We start from the raw sequence: 20145 nt of genomic DNA, 5'->3' as shown, positions 1-20145 counted from the left end.
AGAACATAAATGTTTGGGTGGGTGGATACTGCAGCACAGATATGAAACATCACATTTTTGTCTGATGGCTATAAAGCTTGTTGGCAACTTTGTGAAACTGCTGACACAAAAGGCACCCATCAAAGGCCTTTTGCATGTTATAATAATAAATACATTCATCACTTTTATTATTTTTATTTGGTTTTTACTGTACTTTTGTGTGTGGTGTCCCAGCAAAGTAAAAATAAATAAAAGGAGAAAAAAACTAAGAAAAACTACTGCTAAAATAAGATGTTGCTTATTGTAGGAATTAACTGAGGACAGCATGTTGTGAGATTGTAGAGCTGGAGCTAAACCAGTTTTTATCCCAGACTGAATTAACCAAAAGGAGATTCAGTGTGCCCTTTACCAGAGTATGAGCTTTTGCTAAAGTGCAAGGCTCTGGAGCTAAATCTCTGTACATATCAGGAAGAATTTGTTCCATCTCAGACCAATGAAAGGCCATCAGCACTTCTGAAGTAAGGAAGTAACAAAATGTGGTAGATTAGATGGTTTATAACTGATGCTTCCATGCACTATTTTATGCACTCTGGATTAAATCACTGTAGTAATGGCAAAAGAAGAAGAATTGCCAAGCTTGCCTTCCTGAAATTAGCCCCTGCTGATGGCTGATGGGAATTGAAGTGCAATTGCCAGGTTTGCCATTCCTAGCAAGTGCCCTGCAAGCCCCTGGCCCTGGCTGGGGGTGACATTCCCTGTGCCAGTGTCCCACCGTGCTCCCGCGGTGCCACCGTCAGAGGGGCAGGGCACAGCCCGGGGCCACTGCACCTCCACACAGACAAGGCGATCTGCTTATGTGCATAAAACAACGAATATTTCTGAAGAATGTTACATGTACAAAAATATGACTTTCAACTCTGAAAATAAATAAGTTCAATTTATTAAGAGCTGGTGTCAATGCTGAACAAAATACACATCTTCTGATAAAGAAACATTTTGGTGAAGTGTAGGGTTTTTTTCTTGGTTTTTTTTTTTTTTTTGATTTACTAAAATACAAGTTGGACCTTTTTTCTTTTTTGTAAATATATCATTTGTCTCCCTTAATTACATATCCTTATAACTGTGACCATCATTCTCCTTTAAGCCAAAGACTGAGGGTTTGTTGGGTTTTTTTAATTCTTAGGAGTCTGGCCACATATGCCATTTTTTAAAGGGAAAATACTTAACAATGAAAAAAAAAAGAAAAATATATTTTTTTCTAATAAATAAAAATAATTTAAAATGCTAGAGGCTATACATGAACTAGTTTTGATTATGTTCATTTATAAATGAAATAGTTTCCAAAATACGTGGAAGCAATATTAAAGGCAGACAAACAAAGATCTGTCTACTTTATTTTCCCATTAAGCGTGCCCTTCTTAACTTCTCCATCAGTGGTTCAGCAAGTAAGAGGAATAAATGTCACATCACCATTCATGAAGTTTGTCAGGCTTTATAAAAATAGTTCTGGCTTCGAAGGAGTCAACATTCATCTTCAACTTCTCGTATTGGTGGTATCAAGCTGCTTGTCGATTTGTATTGATTGATCTGATTGGCCATGTGAGTGCTCATAGGCTTGATTTGAATGTTTCTGGGATAGGCATTATCCGGCTCATCTGTAAACCATTTCTTTTCTGCTAAGGAGCAAAAAGGGGTAGAGACAGAATAAGGAGGGAAAAATGAAAGTGTTAATTAGTGAAGCACACATCCACAGAAACATAAAAAAAAAAAAAAAAAAAAAAAAAAGAAAAAGGGAGCAGTCAGTAAAGTTTATAGAAAACAGAGATCAATAGAAGGCGACTTTGACCAATTACTAGCAGTACAGTGCATTAGATTAATACCTCTGAAAATACAGTCATGAAAGGAGGATGACACTTGCAGATTTGATAATAGAAGCTAAAGAAAACTGCCAATATGCTAGTTTGCTTGTTGGATGTAAGAGAGCTCTTTTCTTGTGCCCATGCTCAGGTGATTCATTTATTGAAAAAAAAAAAAAGATACAAATCAAAGTCTAAACTAAGAAGCCAAGGAGAGCAGCTGGGATAAGGGTAATACATAAAAGAGCATGTGAGTCTATGCACAGAGGAGCACCTAAAGAGTCAGAGACTTCTCTGAACCATTCCAGCCTTGGGGTGGTGGCTACAGCTGACCCAGAAAATCATGCAGGAGAACATAAAGAACTTTCTGCAGTTGGTGCTAGAATAAATAGGAGTTGTATTCCTGCTGCCAGACAGCAGCCTTGCTGCACAGGGTGGGCATTAAATCCCTACTCTGAAACACAGGTGCTGGGGCTCTGCTGAACTCTGGAGTTTAAAATGGGCTGGGGAACACAGCAGACACTGCAGGTGACGGTGGCAGGGACTCCAGCTAATCCTGAATGGATCAGCCCGGATAGGTGACTGCAAGGCAAAGGAAGTGAGGACTTAAAGGAAAATTAGAGAGGAAGCTCTTTCTTTTCTGTCCTTGAGCAATGCCTGTTTCCATGAACACAGGAGGAATTTTTATGGTGCAGCTTTAAGGTGGGCTGGGAGCAATGTGAGAGGATGCTGAGAGGCTGCAGCACTGCAGCCCTTTCCCAGCAGTTCAGCACTGTAACCCCTCTGTTGCACTGCTCCATTGCAGCTATGGACAAAAGCTTCTTAAAATTCGCAAAAGAAAACAAAATAATTCTCAAACCCTTTAGAGAGCATTTTCTGCTGTAATTTCTCAATGACGGGTATGTAACCTTACAAGAAAACTTTATTGCAAGACTTGGGAACTCCTGATCTAGAGTGGCTGATGGCCATTAGGTGCACTTGTGCCTTGACAAGCATTTGTGAACAGAGTTCTGTCTCCATTCTTGTCCTCCTTCCCCAGGTTCCAGAGGAGGGTGGGCAGAGCAGTGGACACTTATGGTTCTGGGCATTTCATTATTACATGGGAGGTTCAAAGTGTGTTGTACCAGGGCTGCTACTCTTACATGTATGCACTACTTCTCACTCCAATGGGGAATCCAAAATGCTGCAGAAGCTTTAGTGCCTCACTTACATAATAGAAACTGCTACTTTTCTAACCACTGAAATGCTGCAGTGTCTGGAATCAGAACAGGAGTGGAAAGAATGCTCATTTTTTAATAAATAAATTATTTAAAATTAGCAAGCAAAATTCACCTTAGAAACCCAAGGACTGAGCACAAAAGCTCAGGAGGTAAAGGAGAGGAAATAAATTGAAAGGCTGAGAAGAACAGTGGAAAAATACCTGGACATAATGGCACAAAAATAAACAAAGACCTTTGAAGTTTCAAGTCTCTCAAGAAGTAGCTTAATCTCCAGAATTACTGGACTTTTCAGTTACTTTCATGAATAACAAATTAAACCACTTCCACTTTATATAGATTTTTAGAATTTACAAACCAAATCCCCATTCCACATTAAAACCGATTTTTACACATTTTTAAAAAATTAAATCAAACCCAGGAATTATATTACTTATTAATGGCTTATTAATGAAGGGAAATGGAACTACTGTATTGTTTTTCTCGTAATTTTCTAAAATGCTTTTCACTTGTGTTTAAAAATACCCTACTAATAAATAATGCCCTGCCCCCTTAAAGGTGCCTGAGTCTGTACGCTGTTCAATCTCCCATCTCCCTCTCTCTCACCTATTATAATTAAGTTCCCTTTGATTTGAACAGATTGGACGATAGGAATTCATAATGTTACATCCTGCACACTGAAGCTAACTGATTAAGTGCTTTAAATTATTCTTCCTGACAGAATGATAAAGTTACAATCTGTTCAGAGATGATCTACAGCTTGCCAGACTCCTACCGTTTCTTTCTACATTCATTTATCTTTTTGTCAAGCAGTTAAAAAAAAAAAAAGCCTCAATTCCATAGATCTTTTAAAGTAATCAGAACATCTGAATTATTAATGAGACTTTAAGGGAATGATTCCTGATGGGGGCCGGTTTAAGAAAGGTTGTAGGAAAAAGAAGTCTGGGAATGTGTACACATCAAAATAATTTCAGCTCCATTTAAAAAACCATTTAGTTCAAGTGTGACACATGAACCATTATGCATTCGTGGAAACCAATTTTATGTGATCTACGATTAAACTAACCTTTCAGAGAGGTGTAAAGTGTGATGGTTATCATGTTTTAAAAGCCTTGTGAGATCACATAAACAATTTCAAACTAACAGTTTTCTAATGGTTTGTGTTTAAAATGATTTTGAGGCAAGTTAAGCACCGTGAACTTTCATTGCTACCTTGTTTTTTTTAACACATGGTGCAAAAACTTTCCTTACAAACAGAACTTGGTGCAAGTTAATTCATAGTTGTAGCAAGTAAGGGGAGGCTTGTGTGAGTGCTAGGAATCAGAACTGTGTTGTGTTTCTCAGCAGCCAGTGTAAAGCACTTCAAAATGCCCTGCTTTCCCTAAAATTATCCAAATAAGCTATTTATTTTTGTGTTAAATTTAAAATAGAACTCCTATATAGGGAACTGTTCTTTAAAAAAGACACCACCCAGTCTCTTTTTGCCTTTACCTGGCAAGTAATACATACAGAACATTAATAATAAATGCAGAAGCTAGTAGATTCTAATGTCTTTTGCTGTTTAGATTTCTTTTTGCCAGTGCTGAAACCCTGACCCAAGCATTATCATTTCCAGCATGCAATGCTTAGATCCAGCTTTATACCTTTCCTGTTCCTCTCTGCTGTCATAATTATCTTTGACCACATAATGATGAATCTCCTGTGCAAATTCATCGGCCTCTCTACTTAACTTTGAAATGTGAGCTTAACACCTCTGATCTTTGCTCTTGGACACTATGATATTCTGCTCCCAGTCATTAAATGTTCTTCTTGAAGCCCCTACACACTTTTCAGTCTTTTATGCTAAGCTTAAAGCCTGATTTTGGTATGTGTTCCAGAGTCTAAATACAGATTTTTATCTTTAATATTTACTTTTTCCTTTACATCAGCTCAGGAACCCCCTTTTTAAAGTCTTTATATATTGCTATATTCACCAAGTATTTTTAAGCTCTCTGTCACATTGAGTCTGTTTCTCTCCCTTTTGTAATATGCATATTGATCCTTACCAGAAATGTTTCTACATTATAGTGACAACAGGCATAGTTTTGTACCTTATTTTTTTAAGAGCTGCTAAAAAAGTCCCTGATCTTCCTACGCTATTTGACAGGCTTCTTTTTGACAGCATCACCTGAGAGAAATAGGAGGAACAGCTCAGTAACTGAATGTATCAGATGGCAGAAAACACTTACTCTCCTCTCAGACATCTATGTTTGTAATGGCCTATCAGCATCAGTGCATCCATGAGGGTTCAAAAGGCTAAATGCTCACATTACAAATAAATAAAAATTAATGTTTTTGTGGAACACTCTTCCCCTCAGCATTAAAAAAAGGATATAAAAAACCAAAGTAAAAAGCTCAAAATACAGTTTTCTTCAACTTGTATAGGATTGCAGCAATTCTCTCCAAGAGATTCATTGTATTGGTGCTTTAAAATTTCTATCATTAATTTTGGACTGAGTAGCAACTTAGAGCAAATGTCACTGTGAAACACCCTCTCTTCTAAGCAGAGGCAAAGAAAATACTACCCAAACACAATACAAAGGTTTTACTATATTTGTATTCTCACCATAATCCCAGGTTACTGTTCAACTGTTTAAAACATGCATTTTTTGTCTTCAGTGACACTTGCAGTTTCAAATTAGTTTACATGTATGTGTTTGTGTGTCTCCTCCCTGCATGTAACCATTTTGTTTATAACTAAGCTGAAAATTCTTCCATGAAATTTGTTCCTGCATGAAAAAGAAAATTATTGAAAGTTTCTCCACCCACCTACTCAGAAATTCTTTGTTTAGCAGATGAATATTTTACATGTAGCATGCAGTAAGAAATTTGCAGGGAAAGAGAGAATAAACTATTTTTTCTATGAAGAACTTTACTTTCCTCCAGGGCAACTACAGTTTTGTGACAAAGATAATGTTCTGGACTCGTTCTTGATTTTTTATTTTTTAAACTATCAAAATTCTTAGTTTTGACAATGGGAATTTCACTGGGAAATGCCTGACTCTCTCTGTTCAGGTCAACAGGAACCCATGCCATGATCCTGCAGGTTTGCTAGACATGGTTTTGTGGCAACGCTAGAATTTGGTTTCCAATGCTGAAACCATGCTGGGACTGATATAAATGGCAGGACCTTAATTTAAAAACCTAAAATGTCACTTCCTGACATTGGTGATAATTCTTCACTTTCAAAAACTAACCATTCTACTATGGTTCTCTGACTTGGGCTAGAACAGGAGATTTCCTCTTACTTTTCAATATAAACACCAAAATAAAGTTGATTTAAGTATTTCTCTACTTATAATGATCAACCTCCATTAGTATAGCTATATCAGAAAACCTTCATCACTATAATAAAGTATTTGATCAGTCTGACTATAGTCAGCAGTGGAAATTATACACAATACTACTAAAAGTCAAAAGTTTTAGAATTCTAACTTCAGGATAGAGGACAGAGGTGGAGTAGACTCCAATGTAATTTGAAGAATTTAGATTTGATTTAGATTAATATTAGATATTCCTCTTCTGCTGCTCACAAAGTAGTCAAGTTACTTCTCTAATGTACACTGTTTATGTCTTTTCTATTTGAGCTGCACTGTTGTACAAATACTATTTTTTTGGATAAAGATCATTATGTAGCATGTGACAAGTGGCTTCATATTAACACTCTTCTTTCTCTGCTAAATGGAAAACAGATAAAACATTAATGGAAAAGCATTTTGGTGTCAAAGCCATTAACATTCTTCCAAAATGTGTAACTGCTCTCAACTATCTTCAATCAATTCTGCCAACAGAAAAAGATGCTCATGTACATACATGGGGAATAGGAGAGTAGGGAGGGGAAAGTAGGAAAGAAATTGGAATGAGGAATGGGAAATTAAAGTAATGTCTGCACCACGATAGGCATCTTCATTGAGCAGGAACCTGGGTGTTTACAAAAGGACACGTGCAATTCGAAAGGCAAGCAGATGAGAGGAGAAAAAAAAACAGGGTTGAGAAACAGCAGCAGCAGCAGCAGCAGCCAGTTTTACTTCTGGTTTGGTGGGAAAAAAAAGGCAAAAGAAAACCAACAAAACAATCAACCAAACAAACAAACCAATAACTGAATAAGGTTTGTAACTATTTTTTTTAATTTCACAAGTTTTCACAAGGACAAAGTTATAGAGGGAAACCCACAGCAGTTGCTAGGTCATGCAGAACCATTAATTTTCATACCTTGGCCCATTCTATTCATCCTTGTTGCACTTTAGAAAAAGAAGTAAGCTATGTAAGTTTTACAATGCTTTTAAACTGTCATATTTGTGGTTGAGCACTTTAACTGGCACATCCTTGTAGCAATAAATATTCTGAGGGCAAAACACGATAACTTTCTTTGCAAAAAGGAACACGTGAATTTTTCTTTATGATGAAGAGCAACTGTAATAGTCTCGTTTGTAGGGGAGCAACCATAATTTGCAATGCATTTCACTGATTGGACTTACAGCTGCGTTTGAATGCACACTCACACATATAGACTGCATTCCAATCATTATGCTCAGCACTGCACAGTGGTATTCTCTGTGGCCCACTTACACGGTTCCAGGTTTTGTCAGTAAAAGTGCTTGGCTTTATTGTCAATTCACACAGCAAGCAAATCTTCAAAATTATCATGCGTGGGGAAGGGGAAGGTAGAAGACAAAACTAACCATAAAAGCACCTTGATTGGGTTGGCAGTTACAATGCTAATCATTCCAAATCTAAATATTTTTCTGTCTGCATGCTTTCTCGCTGGATAGCCAGGGAAGAGGGTATGTGTTTCTGCCCTGCCTACCCTCGGAAACCCTCCATAAACCTAGAGATAGCTGTATATTTCAAAATATACATTGGCTTCTGAAGTTTAAACCAAGAAAAAAAATGTAAAAGCAAGCCTGAACTATCATTCCTATGGCTGTCTAGGGCAGGTTCCTTTCCACTACTTTATTTAGCTCCCTGCCACAACTTTTTTTGGCTACATGTGTCATTGGTGACAATTTGCAAGAACTGAATTCTGGCAAGTGCACGGAACACGACGCCTCAGCATTGTGAGTATTTCCAACCCAGGCCTCTTGTTCTCCTCATTAACAGTCTGGGGCACAGCACCTTTTCTCCCCAAATGGGAGAGACTTAAAGGCACTCAGTTGTCTTCCCTGTACTCCTGCATACTGGCATGCACCTGCTGAGAAAAACAGGTAGAACACGCAGCAAGATTTCTGGAGGTTTTTCACATATTAGGACCCTTGTTGGAAGATTTATATGAACACTAACTTGGAAAAGTTAAACTACCATCTGGGGAAGGGAACAAAGTCCCTTGAGATCTGATATGCAAGCATAGAAAAATGCTTGCTCTTTTCTGAACATTATTTATTCTGTACATAAGGTGACTAATTCACCTTTTAAAGACGTAAAAGTCCCAAGAAGGCAGTTTTTAATGACTTACATCGAATATTTATGATACATATGGCTTTTTATCCCAAATGTCAAAAGTGAAAGAAAATATACCTATTCATGTGGCAATATAAATAGACAGAATAATAATTTAATATGCAATTAGACTCTTTCTAAACTTAAATTAAACCATTGGAGTTGTAAAACTTCATGCCCTGACAATTTCAGCGTTAAAGGGAAAATATACCATCTCCAAAAGACTAGTATTTTAGAGAAAGTTCTTGAACAAGCAGAAAAGTCCCTGATATTGCTTTGGTATAAAGCAGATGTCTAGCAATAATCTATACAAGGAGTGTAAGCCCTATATAACATAAGCTTTGAGAGTGAAAAATCAGCAGGGATTTTTTTTTTTTTTGCATGGTTTTTGTTTTGCTTTTTTTTTTTTTCAATAGGAGAGTTTTATAAGCTTCAAATAAATGTATGAGCTTCTGTAAATATAAGTATTAAAAAAACCTACTGCAACATACATCAACACTTCTGCACTAAATGACTTTCTTTGTGTAACTCTGACATCAAGAGCAAGTGTTCATGTTAAATATACTCTATTTTCAGATATGTAGAGTAACTGCAGTGAGTTATTTATGTTTTCAGTGTGCCTATGGGTTTGGAATTCTTTTTTTATTCTCCCCTAGCATCATAAATAACTTTTGGTCCGTCTGCTTTGTTGCTGTTGTGCTTAAGGGTTTTATGGTGGTGAAATAAAAATGACAATCACATGCACACTGTCATACATATGCAAAATATGTGTACAAAAAAGGGAGAACTCCATGGGAAAACAGGGAACATTACTGCTGGAAACATTAACCGGGGAGAATGGGTGGTGAATGCAAGTTTCACACACAGTGGGAGCAGATACACATATCAAAGTCTATCCTCCTGCACATACTTCTGTTTGTCCCGGGAATCTCTGCTCTTGGTGCGGTTCGGTCGGTTGGCTGTCGATGGGATGGAGTGAACTGATGAGCTCTTCTTGCTGGAAGAGTAGGAGGAATGGGAGGAATGAGAAAGGCTGGCTCGGGACTGGCCAGCGTTGTGGTCAAATTGCATCAAACAGAAGATCAAGTCCGTCGGCACAAGCTCGAATTCATACGGTGGGTTTGTGATAACATAACTGGAAGGAACGGAAGACAGAAAAAAAGAAAGTAAAAGAAAACAGGTTTAGATTTATACTAAAAAATTTCTTCTAGAGTTGTTAGCTCAGGAACACTTAGCCCAATTTTTGCATTTCTATTTGTACCTAGTTTTAGCTCACATAATTCCCGCTATGGTTTAGGACCTTTTTAAGTCAGCTGTCACTTTTTTTATGTTTTCTTTCAGACAGAAAAAATGCCTGAGAATGATGTTCTTCAAGTGAATCACATAATGATTTTTCAGAGAAACCACCACACAAATCATGGTCCTTTTCTGACTGCACCATAATGCAATGACTCTAGCGAATATATTTATATACTGACAAAAAAACAGTACCATGCCCACCACAAACAGTATTTAAAAGAATGGCTGAAAGGCAGAGAGAGGAGGATTTCTCATGCAGCTTATTTAAATACATATCACATTTAAATACATATTTACATAGTTATTAAATATTTAAATATAGCCAACAGAACAAGGGATATAATTATTGGTCTGGATTGTGACTGTAGTTAAAAAAAGTTACGGAAAATACATCAATAACTTTATAGGAAGGTTAATTTTGTTCATTCACTCCACATGTACATTCATGCCTCAAAGAGCATTTATAAAGAGAAATCTGCACATCCAAGAATCCAATTTATTGCTTAGTATAAATCCCAGGCCTGAAATAAAAACTTGCTCAATTTCAAGAATCCCCACCTTCACCTAATGGCCTTTCAGGGTATGAAGGACTTATAAGAGCAGCTGCTAAATTTTTTCATGCATGTGAAAAACAGACTTGAGCGAGGCAATCGGCATTTTCTGTCCAAGCAAGAAATGAGTAAAAACTGAACGTGAAGCTCATGACTTCTTTTTAAATTAATTCAATGCTCATAAGAAATCTGCTTAGCTGCTTCAGGGACAGAAGTCCCTTATTACGCCAACAAATAATCCTGAATATAGTAACTACAGTGTAAATCTAAACTGCAACTCAATTTTTCTACCCAATTTATTCAAATTCTTACAGAAGAAGCCTCTTTGGTGGGCTGCAGGGCTGTTTATTGCCATGTTCACCCAATAATGATGTTTTCTGTTGAGCATGAAACAGTAACAGATGGTAGATTTGTGATACTTCTGGTATGGGTCTGTGTGTGTATTTCTAGGAAGCAGTTAATTAAGACACATTTCAAGCAAGCTGCTAAACGGCCTTCAGTTTGCAAAGATGGAAATGTGTCTGCTCTATTTAAAGCACTAAGGTCAGGCTTGGTGCTACTGAAGTAAAAATGTAGTCTACCAAGAGAAGGGTTTCCATTTACTGGAAGAAATTATGCTTAGACACAGATGGTACTGATGGGAAGCCCACAGGAGTATTATTTGAGCATTCAGAAAAAAGACTAGCTACTGTAATTTAAATTATTATCCCACAACTTAGATTTGATTCATATAAGGGAACTGAAGTCCTTTCCTTGCAGGCAAACAGTGGATCATCATAGAGCAAACAAGCTAAAGATACACTCTGAATATTTAATTAAAAATTTTTGAATAAAATCAGCTGACAAATTACACTGTGATATCCAGCTTATGATTTAAACTCAGATAGTATCATGGTGAAATCTTTAAAGAGATTTAAAGACTTAAAAATTGTGGAAAAGTTATACAAAAATGGAGCAAGCTCTTTTTCTATATTTATTACAGGCACTGGGCTTTTCCTTGCTGAGAAGACTGCAGAGCAGTGAAGCAGAGATGTTCTAAAAGACCAGACTCACCGTTTAGTGCATTGGCTGGGAGTACTTAGATGTGCATCCCTTAATCGGTAAATTCCAAAGCAAAGCATATTGTATGTTTTCAGTGCTTTACAAAACAGATCTCCATAACAACCTCCGTCCTAGAGGAAAGAGAGGAGATTAAAAAAAAAAAAAGAGAAAAGCACATTTTTTTCCTTTCTTTACTCCGTCAGGGAACAGGTCATGCAGTATGAACTTATAAAAAAGGGACAATGTATAGACAGTCTGTTGTTTGTCTCAAATGAGAGCCCAAGGAAATGAATAATCTAAATGTTTTATTTCAAATGAGTAAATTTGAAAAGTGTAAAGTGTAAAGTGATGATCGTTATTTTGGAGAGCCTTAGTCCATAAAATAATGTCAAATTAGAAAGAGTGAGTGATTTGCTTTAAGCTGGAAATCTAAATTTTTGTACCAGACAATGCATATTCTACAAATTACATTAACTGTGGTATAAAAATTGTTAGTATCTTTGACCCTTTCTTGGCAGCAGTCATACTGTCATCCAGACAAAAAAAAAAAAAAAATGAGGAGCACAACAGAAATTAGAATTCAATGGGTTTAAAAGGATAATAAATTATCTGCTGCTGTAAAATTATGACTAAATGTATGATTAGCAAAAAATAAGTTTAGATTTGCTCATTTGTATATCCAAAATAGTGATTCTTAAATAATCATGAGTGTCAATGCATTCTGCCTTCCCAGATGTAGTGCAATTGAGGCTCTGGTGAAACAGCATTCAAAAGATTGGTGTTGCTTAGTTTTAATTGTGGAAGTGTTAAGCTGCATGCCAAAGAGTATTTAATGTGCTGCTAGTCTCAGCTGCAACTAGACTGCTACATCAACTGAAAGGCTGTAGGCTTCTATCTGTGCACTCCTGCCCTAATCCCTAAACTGGGATTCCCTGTCATTTCTGTGAAGGTCATTCTGCTCTTTTTGGACAGAGCTGGTCAACACAGGGTTAATTTAAGAAACATCAAATCCTACATCATCATCATCAAAGCAGAGTGGGTGCTTTGGGATTACCTCAAGATTACATAATGTGGTCCAGAAAACATTTCTAGATATTTTATTTTTATATAATGCGCTATTTTTAAAAGACCATTTATTTATCTGGTTTGGGATTTTTAATTTTTTTTGCTTGTTTTTTGACTTCACCCTTAGAACAGTGCAGTCAAATTATCAGAAGATTATGATTTCATAGGAATTTTAGTTCATCCAACACCAGCAGAAACCAAACCTTACAAACCTTTGTTTTCAAGCTAATAAGCAGATTTCAAAAACGGGAAGCTCTGTGAAAACACTGAATAAGCTTATCAGCACCCAAAAAAGGTATATCTATACCTATTGAATGAAATTAGAATTCATTATTGCTATAATGGTTATATCATCCATATCAGCTCATCCATCTCTTTAGCTGACAATGAGGAAGAGCCACAGGATTTTCTGTATGAAATATGCAGGCAGGGATCCTGGGCAGTCATACAGCTTCTTAAAACGGTAAAGAGCAAACCTGGCCCTCTGTGCTATAAATTTTTAAACAATCCAAAAGCTCTATTAAATTCAATAATAGAAATTATATGCTTATTGAGATGGATTTTTCACTCAGTCTGAGAGAAAGCTAACAGAGCACAGACCAGCCTTGGTCCTGCATTTCCCTCATGATCTTACCCCTAGGTCTGCAAATGGCCCATCATACAAAGCCAACTGAGCAACTCGACACCTGTCCCTGTTTGCAAGTGTCTGGGGCGTGCTGTAACCTCCTCTCAATGCATTTTCCTCAGCAATCAGTGCTTCCAGCTCTGGTGTGGCTCCTCCTGTTACCAATGTCCGTATCAGTGTGAGGATATTGTCATTGAAGTATGTCTGCAGAGATAAAAGAAAGCTCTTTAAGCAAACACCATTAAAGTCACAACTGAAGACATCCAAATTACAACTTTTCCGGGTTTCTGCTGTTTAAAGTTCTTGGCTGTCTCTTCAAATAATTTTATATAGAAAGTGAAAAGACAGCAGCCTCCAATTACTCTATTTTCTTCTTTCCCATTAGGCTCCTATACTAGATCCTTCCTTTTAAACACCAATTCAGGCTGATTGTTATTAAAGTACAAAAATTTGAATGATTTATGTTTCCTATAATTGGTGTTAGTAGTGATGCAATGACTGCTTTCCTTCTCATCGCCCTCATGTCTAATAATGGGCTTTAGGACATGTAATTGTAAAATTCAGACCACATTTAAAGCTTACACGGGCTAGATGGCCTTTTTACTCTTGTCACCAATTCGTTGGGGAGCTGCCTTTGTGCTGCAAATGTCATTACTTATTACTGTGGCTGGACTCTAGCAGTCTAACCGATGTATTGTACTAAACATCTTATTACGAGACTTGACAGTGTTCAGACATAAGCATATATCAATTAAACATCTTGAGTTCATTCCAGATAAATGTATGATGAGTTTGGGATCCTGGTGGTCCTTTTAAAAAACTCTAGGGTATAGGGTAAGTGTGGTTTATTAGGGAAGATTTACTCCACACTGACATTTTGCCAGCATCTGTAGCATTGCTGGTCTGTCAGGCAAACAATGGGTATTTAAAATATTAATTTAAATCCAGATGAATGACTTTCAAGTTCACTTAAAAGTATACTGGTATAGTTCAGACATACTCAGTTAAACATCTGCAATGTATTGTACTGGGCAAAAAAAATGTTGAACAAAAAAAAAAAGGAAAGACTGTCACTTATAATGTCACCAATGTCTGAGTTTTCAGAAGCTTTGAAAGTGCAAGGAACATAAAAGGAAAAAATGAGCTCACTGTAGAGTACACAGGATTGACATTACTAGATTTCTGGATTTTGTTGAATTTAGGACTTATAACAAATGCCTGTAATCCAACCAAGTAAAAATGAATAGTGAATTCTCCAACAGTGCTTGTTGTCTAAAGATAAGACTTTTAAAATAATACTTTTCAATGAAATTCACTGCTCTAGCCATATAATGTAACTGCATTTAATACATGGGTAAACTGAGGTAGAGGTTGAAATATTTTATCCTGAGATCAAAAAGCAGAACTGGCTTCCTATCCATGTTGCTTTGATATTCTTTCTTTGTATAATGAAACTTCAGTTTCATTGTTTGCTGGAGATGACACATAAAACAGAAGAAAATGAGTTCTACGCAGCAATGTTTTTCAATTTACATTGAAGTTTCCTAACTTCAAGCTTCTCTGCTTATTTACATAGGCACATATGCCATTCACCTGTTGACTAAATTAAAATGAGAGGAACATATTCTTACTGTTATACATGCCCTAAAGCAAATACTTGCATCTCATCAACTCCAATTATTTAAGTTAACCTGTGTAAGGCACTACATATCTTAGCTACAAAGCATATTGTAAGGAGTAGTCTGACACAGTTCATGAAGATTCAGCCAGTCTAAATCAACAGCTGATCTCAAATCAGCCCTTACACATGTGGATGCACTGGGTAACAATTCAAGTGTAATACTCAAACCTCTCTTAACTTATGGAAAAATCAATGTGACCCCTTGCAGGAATGTAATCTGGAACGATTACATGATGTTTAATAGGAATTGCCACTGTGAGAGAGAGAAGACATTCAGGCATGATTACTTCTTTCTTGATATCCCAGAGATGAAATCAGAGTCACCCTCTTTGGCAACTGTGCTATACCTCTAAGGCAAAGCTAAGACCCATATTAGGAAAGGAAGCAGCATCTATTGTGGAACAATAGCTTAATTTGGGTTTCACACCATGACTGATGTGGATGGCACCATTCAATCAGATGGATGAATGCAGCCAAAAGATATTTCTTGGGTTTGTTTTTTTTTTTTTAAGTTTTTTTGTTGTTGGTGGTTTTGTTTGTTGTTGTTGTTGTTTGGTTGGGGGTTTTTTTGTTGGTTTTTTTTTTTTTTTTTTTTTTTTTTGGCAGTCATTGGGACAAAATATTCCAAGTTTCAGGACAAACTGCTGCAGCATTGCATCTGATCAGAAAATGTCCAACCATAAGCAAGAAAAGATGGGTGAATAGGAAGCTGTAACTTCTCACCCTCACTAAACAGGGTTGCTTCCTTCTGTACTAAAGTATTTAGCACTCCTCAAGAAAAAGCTGTCTGCCCATGCTTTTGATTGTCACAAAAATCAGACTCCTCATTACATCTTGCCAGTTTGGAACTAGGGGAACACTGAAAAGCTGAACTAGCTGATATCCATTTCCTCTGGAATAATAATACACTGAAATTAATTTGAGTGTGATCTTCTACTTGCTCTGTGGGAGGGTACATGGCCTGAATATGCCAGTACTTATAAGAAACTGATCTACAGAATGTCTTTGGAAAGGTGCTGTTGTACTTAAAGTAACAAGGCACTTTCCAGTGATGGAAAAGAATCCCTTTTGTTGAGTGTAAAATCAAAACTGAAGAAATACTTGTTTGCTATCGTCGTTAACCAAACCCCACACTGGACATGTGTGTGACACCATTTTAATCAGCATCTGGAATGAGAGCATGAAATAGGTGTGTTCTAAACACAGAAAAAAAGAAATGCATCATACACACTGAAACTGGGTAAATAGCAAGGAAATTGTGACACAGATATCTGAGCTAGCAGTGCCACCTAGCCTTTGCTTCAGAATTGTAGTGCAGCTCTTTCAAATGTTTCAATGATGCTTTCCTATTTGTTCAATCATTTTTAAAGTATAATTACCAGAGTGCTTATGTTTTGCAGTTAATGCTGTCATGTCTTTTAAACTAATTGGTCTTCTACAGAAAATTTAACTGAAAATTAGCACATCTTTTAATAATATTGCTTTAACTTTAATAGCACTTTGCCTTTCATTTATAATTACACTAAAATTCTCATTTTTCAAGTTATATCTGCCTTTTTTGTGTTTGCTAGTGGGTTTTTAAATGAATTTCTTTTAAGAAGACTCCTCCTCCTCCTCCGCCACATGTGGTTTTTAACCTCACTTTCAAGCAAATACTTTAAGTTGCTTTTCTCATTGAGTTGGAGGAATAATATACATCCAAACCTGAGGAATGACTAAGCTAACATCAGTAATTCAAACCAATAACAAAAGGGTCTTTGAGACAGAATAAACATCAGACAATAAATAACAGCATTTCAGCATTTGAAAATCTATTAATTCTTAAACTATTGTCCAAACTTTAAAGAAGTTTGGGACACTTTAAGTTACAAGATGCTGTTTACTAATTCTCTGAACAGAATTGCATGGAAAATAGTCTTGTGTTCATAACAAAGATTAGAATAGTTTCTTTTCTATATAAATAAGACTGTGAGGATCCCTTAGGGAGAATTCTTGAGTATGGGACATAATGAAAAGTTATTTTTAACTGTTTTAATGATTTTCTTCCATTCTGTACTTCTGTTTATATGAAGAAAATGTAGGATTTGGTAATACAGAAAACAATCAACACCGGAAGTTCTGGCACACGGAAAGGGATTCCAGGGTAGTGGATGTTAAGTGGTATCACCTGTCTGCAGCAGCACCTGGGTCTGGCGCAGTGCAGGTGTGGGAGGGACCCCAGCCTGCCACCACTGCTGCACTGCTTCAGTGCCAAAAGCAGGATGGGGAAGCTTTGGCTCTCAGGACAACTGCTCAAACCTTTGAAGGTTCTGTGTGCTGAAAACTGGTTTCCTTGCATGTACAGGATTTTATGGAATAACTATCTCAACAAGACCCAGAAATAAGCCCTTCTGCTCAAATATTTGCTCCTCTATCCTATGTCACATAACTTTTCTATAGCTGAAGATAACATTTTTAAAAACCAGTTACATAACCTAAAAGATGCTTCCAATCCCACACTTTTTAGTTACATTTCACTTAGTGAAAGGCATGCTCTGCTTTCCAGAAGTGGTGTTGCCTTGAGACTGACAGACAATGTGTATTATTTCCCTGGGTTTGCATATGCAACGACAAAATAAATATTAATATATCAGGCATTTAAGTACCTGATGGCACTAGATGTCTCTTCAAAGACATAGCAATGATTAGCTGGAGCATTTTAACAATGGCCTCTGCCAGAGTTAAAACATGAACCAAGCCCAGAGCCTTCCCACAGAGCACAGTAAAGCTCTTGAAGCAAACCTGGTGAGATCACTGCTCCCAACTCATCAACAACACAGAGCAGGTTCTGAGCTGGTTATTGTCCTCTGAGCAATGGTGTTTGAGCTACTGCACTGTGAATCCTGGCCTTGTGGGAAATATTGCCTTTGCTGCAAAGCCAAACTGGGTGTAGATGACCAGTACATGGCACTTTGAAAACTAAACTACATAAAGCCTTTTACCTTTGAAATAAGGAAGTAATAGAAAATTTCAAACTTAAAATATCTAGTTCTGTCATCTTATAGGAAATAATGCTAAACCAGCAGAATGTAAAGATCTCCAGCAGTCAGACTTGAATTAGAAAGTTACCACATTTTCTAATCTGAGACTCGTGAGTTGGGTTAAATGCATTACTTCAATATTTCAAAACTATAGAAAAAATTATAATTTAATACTGATGAATACTGTAGAACTATTATTATTATTATTATTATTATTATTATTATTATTATTATTATTATTATTATTACTGTCCAATAATGAAATACTTAGGCAAATTATTCTGAATATATTTTGTAGCTTTTTTCCTACACGTACATCTATATGCATGTTTCAAATGACCCACAGATCAGAAATAATACTTATGCATGGCTGTTATTCAATTTTTGTTTTACTACAAAACCCCACTACTGTGGGAAGTGATTGATTCTTAAAGGAGCAGTTCATGAAAATTTGCATTGTACACTATATAAGCAATTTTCATTACACAGATATCAACAGAGATCATAAAATGGAATTTTTCTATCAAAAATAAGCAGCAAAACCCACAGAATCACTAAGTAGATAGAATAATGAACTGTATACTTGTCTCCAAGTGAGCTGGCAAAAGGCAGCAGAGCACACATTATATACTTCTTACAGAATTCCTGCGCAATTAATAGGATGAAAGCATGCCTACAGATCTCACAATTTAGCTAGGATTTGGGGTTCAGTTTCCCATACTGGAAAGTATGAAGTCAGACACGTGAAATAGAAGCTGTTTGCTAAAACCAAGTGTACTTCAGGAAAAAAAGATAATAAAGGTAAGAAATAACATAGTGAAAGAGATTAGTTTGTGTGAGAAACACTCTTTTCCTTGGAGAAGAAGTAAAAGGATAACACACCTCCCCCATGAGAATATGGATAGTAAAGGGAAAGCATCTCACACATTTTACACTTTCTGAGTGGTCAAGAAGAATTGTTCTTTTCCAACTCCTTGCTGGGCCTTTGAGGAATAAAGAGAAAATAACACTGCCACTGATCAGAAAACTGGTTAAAGAAAAGACAGGATAGTGAACAATTCTAACTGACTGAATCCTTGCCTTTCTTCTTGATTAGTATTTTTTTGAGAATTTTCTACTCTTGTTATCACATTTCTCGGGCTTCAGGCTGCACTGTCCCTGACACATAATATCACCACTTAGATATGAAAATGTTCAGAAAAAGGACTTTTATAGAATGGAACTGCAAAAACAGAGGGCATGTTGTCCAAAACTAAGAGTTAATAAAAGCTAGCAATAACTAAAAACACTAGAATTTCTGAACAGGCATGCTGTACCTATTTTTCATTGCATCACTATTATTTACTTGAGACACCTTTGCACAAGGAAGCAATACTGTCCACAGTATCTCACTCTTTCTGTGGCAACCAGAAGGATTAACCCTACTTGTTCTTGATTCTGAAGTGCCCTACTGAGCAATACATTCAGAGACATTGACTTAGATAATAATGGGAGTAGATAAATAGCTCTAAGTAAACATTTGGAACCTTCATGTTAAATTATGCCCATTTATAATGTGAATATATAAATTATATAATAACTATATAATAATGTATATAATAAAATTTTATCTGTGTAGACTCATTTATCTGTGGATCGAACATACGGAAAACATAGCAGGGGAAACTGCAAAATACAGATACATAAATATGAAATACAAATAAAATAATAAATCATAAAGATCACTACACATTTTTCTTAAAAGCAAAAAAGTTTCATTCTGAATTCAGGTGAAGGTCAGACTTGGCTCCTTTAGAGAAATGCATCTGCTCATATATGGTGTTAGTTGGGGTCTACAACAGATCTTTCCCAGCCCTATGAACTTTATTCCATGGGGAGCTCAGAAAGCCCATGCTCAGATTTTAAAAAGACTACGTCCTTGCTATATCTAGCAGAGTTTAGGGTCCCTCTGGATGAAGTGTAGCTCGCACAGAGCAAGACTGGTCTGGAAGCTTGGCCAATATGAGGAGGATGAAAAGGAGCATGACCCAGGGGCTTGCTTCAGAACTGTGCTATGGCTGCAAACAAAAGCCCCAATGTAGACATAACCAAAGGCCACCATCTGTAGTTTCTGGCATGCACTGAAGTTTTGATTAATAAGGAAATTCATATGAAAAAGAGAGGATAACCTCTCTTCACACAAATAGAGTTCATGAGATGTGTACAATGGCTTTTGTGGAGTTCTACCAGTGTCCCCCAGCACTCATACTCAGAGCATTGCTCATGGCTACAGGAAATTAAAAGCTCAAAACACAGTTGATGCTGTCTGACAAGAATGGTGAGCACAGGGACTGACA

General features: G+C 36.6%; 1 protein-coding gene across 32 annotated transcripts in view; it reads right to left on the bottom strand.

The window, feature by feature from the left end:
* Positions 1-991: 991 nt before the first annotated feature.
* KCNMA1 (potassium calcium-activated channel subfamily M alpha 1) overlaps positions 992-20145 on the bottom strand; it is a 403122-nt gene continuing 383968 nt past the window's right edge. For 8 of the 32 annotated variants that reach the window (XM_058029021.1, XM_058029020.1, XM_058029013.1 and 5 more), the window contains 5 exons: positions 13118-13312; positions 11431-11549; positions 9438-9662; positions 7304-7332; positions 992-1655 (listed from right to left, as the gene is read on the bottom strand). In XM_058029021.1, coding sequence (XP_057885004.1) covers positions 1501-1655; positions 7304-7332; positions 9438-9662; positions 11431-11549; positions 13118-13312 — 723 coding nt within the window. In that variant the 3' untranslated portion in view covers positions 992-1500. Of the gene's footprint in view, positions 1656-7303; positions 9663-11430; positions 11550-13117; positions 13313-20145 lie in introns of those variants that run through there. The other 24 variants (XM_058029029.1, XM_058029030.1, XM_058029032.1 and 21 more) reach the window with 5 other exon arrangements.

The sequence above is a fragment of the Melospiza georgiana genome, chromosome 8 (assembly GCF_028018845.1).
Source record: "Melospiza georgiana isolate bMelGeo1 chromosome 8, bMelGeo1.pri, whole genome shotgun sequence".
Lineage (NCBI taxonomy): Eukaryota > Metazoa > Chordata > Aves > Passeriformes > Passerellidae > Melospiza > Melospiza georgiana.
Note: the sequence above shows the minus strand (reverse complement) of the source record. Positions and strands in the feature narration are given on the sequence as shown.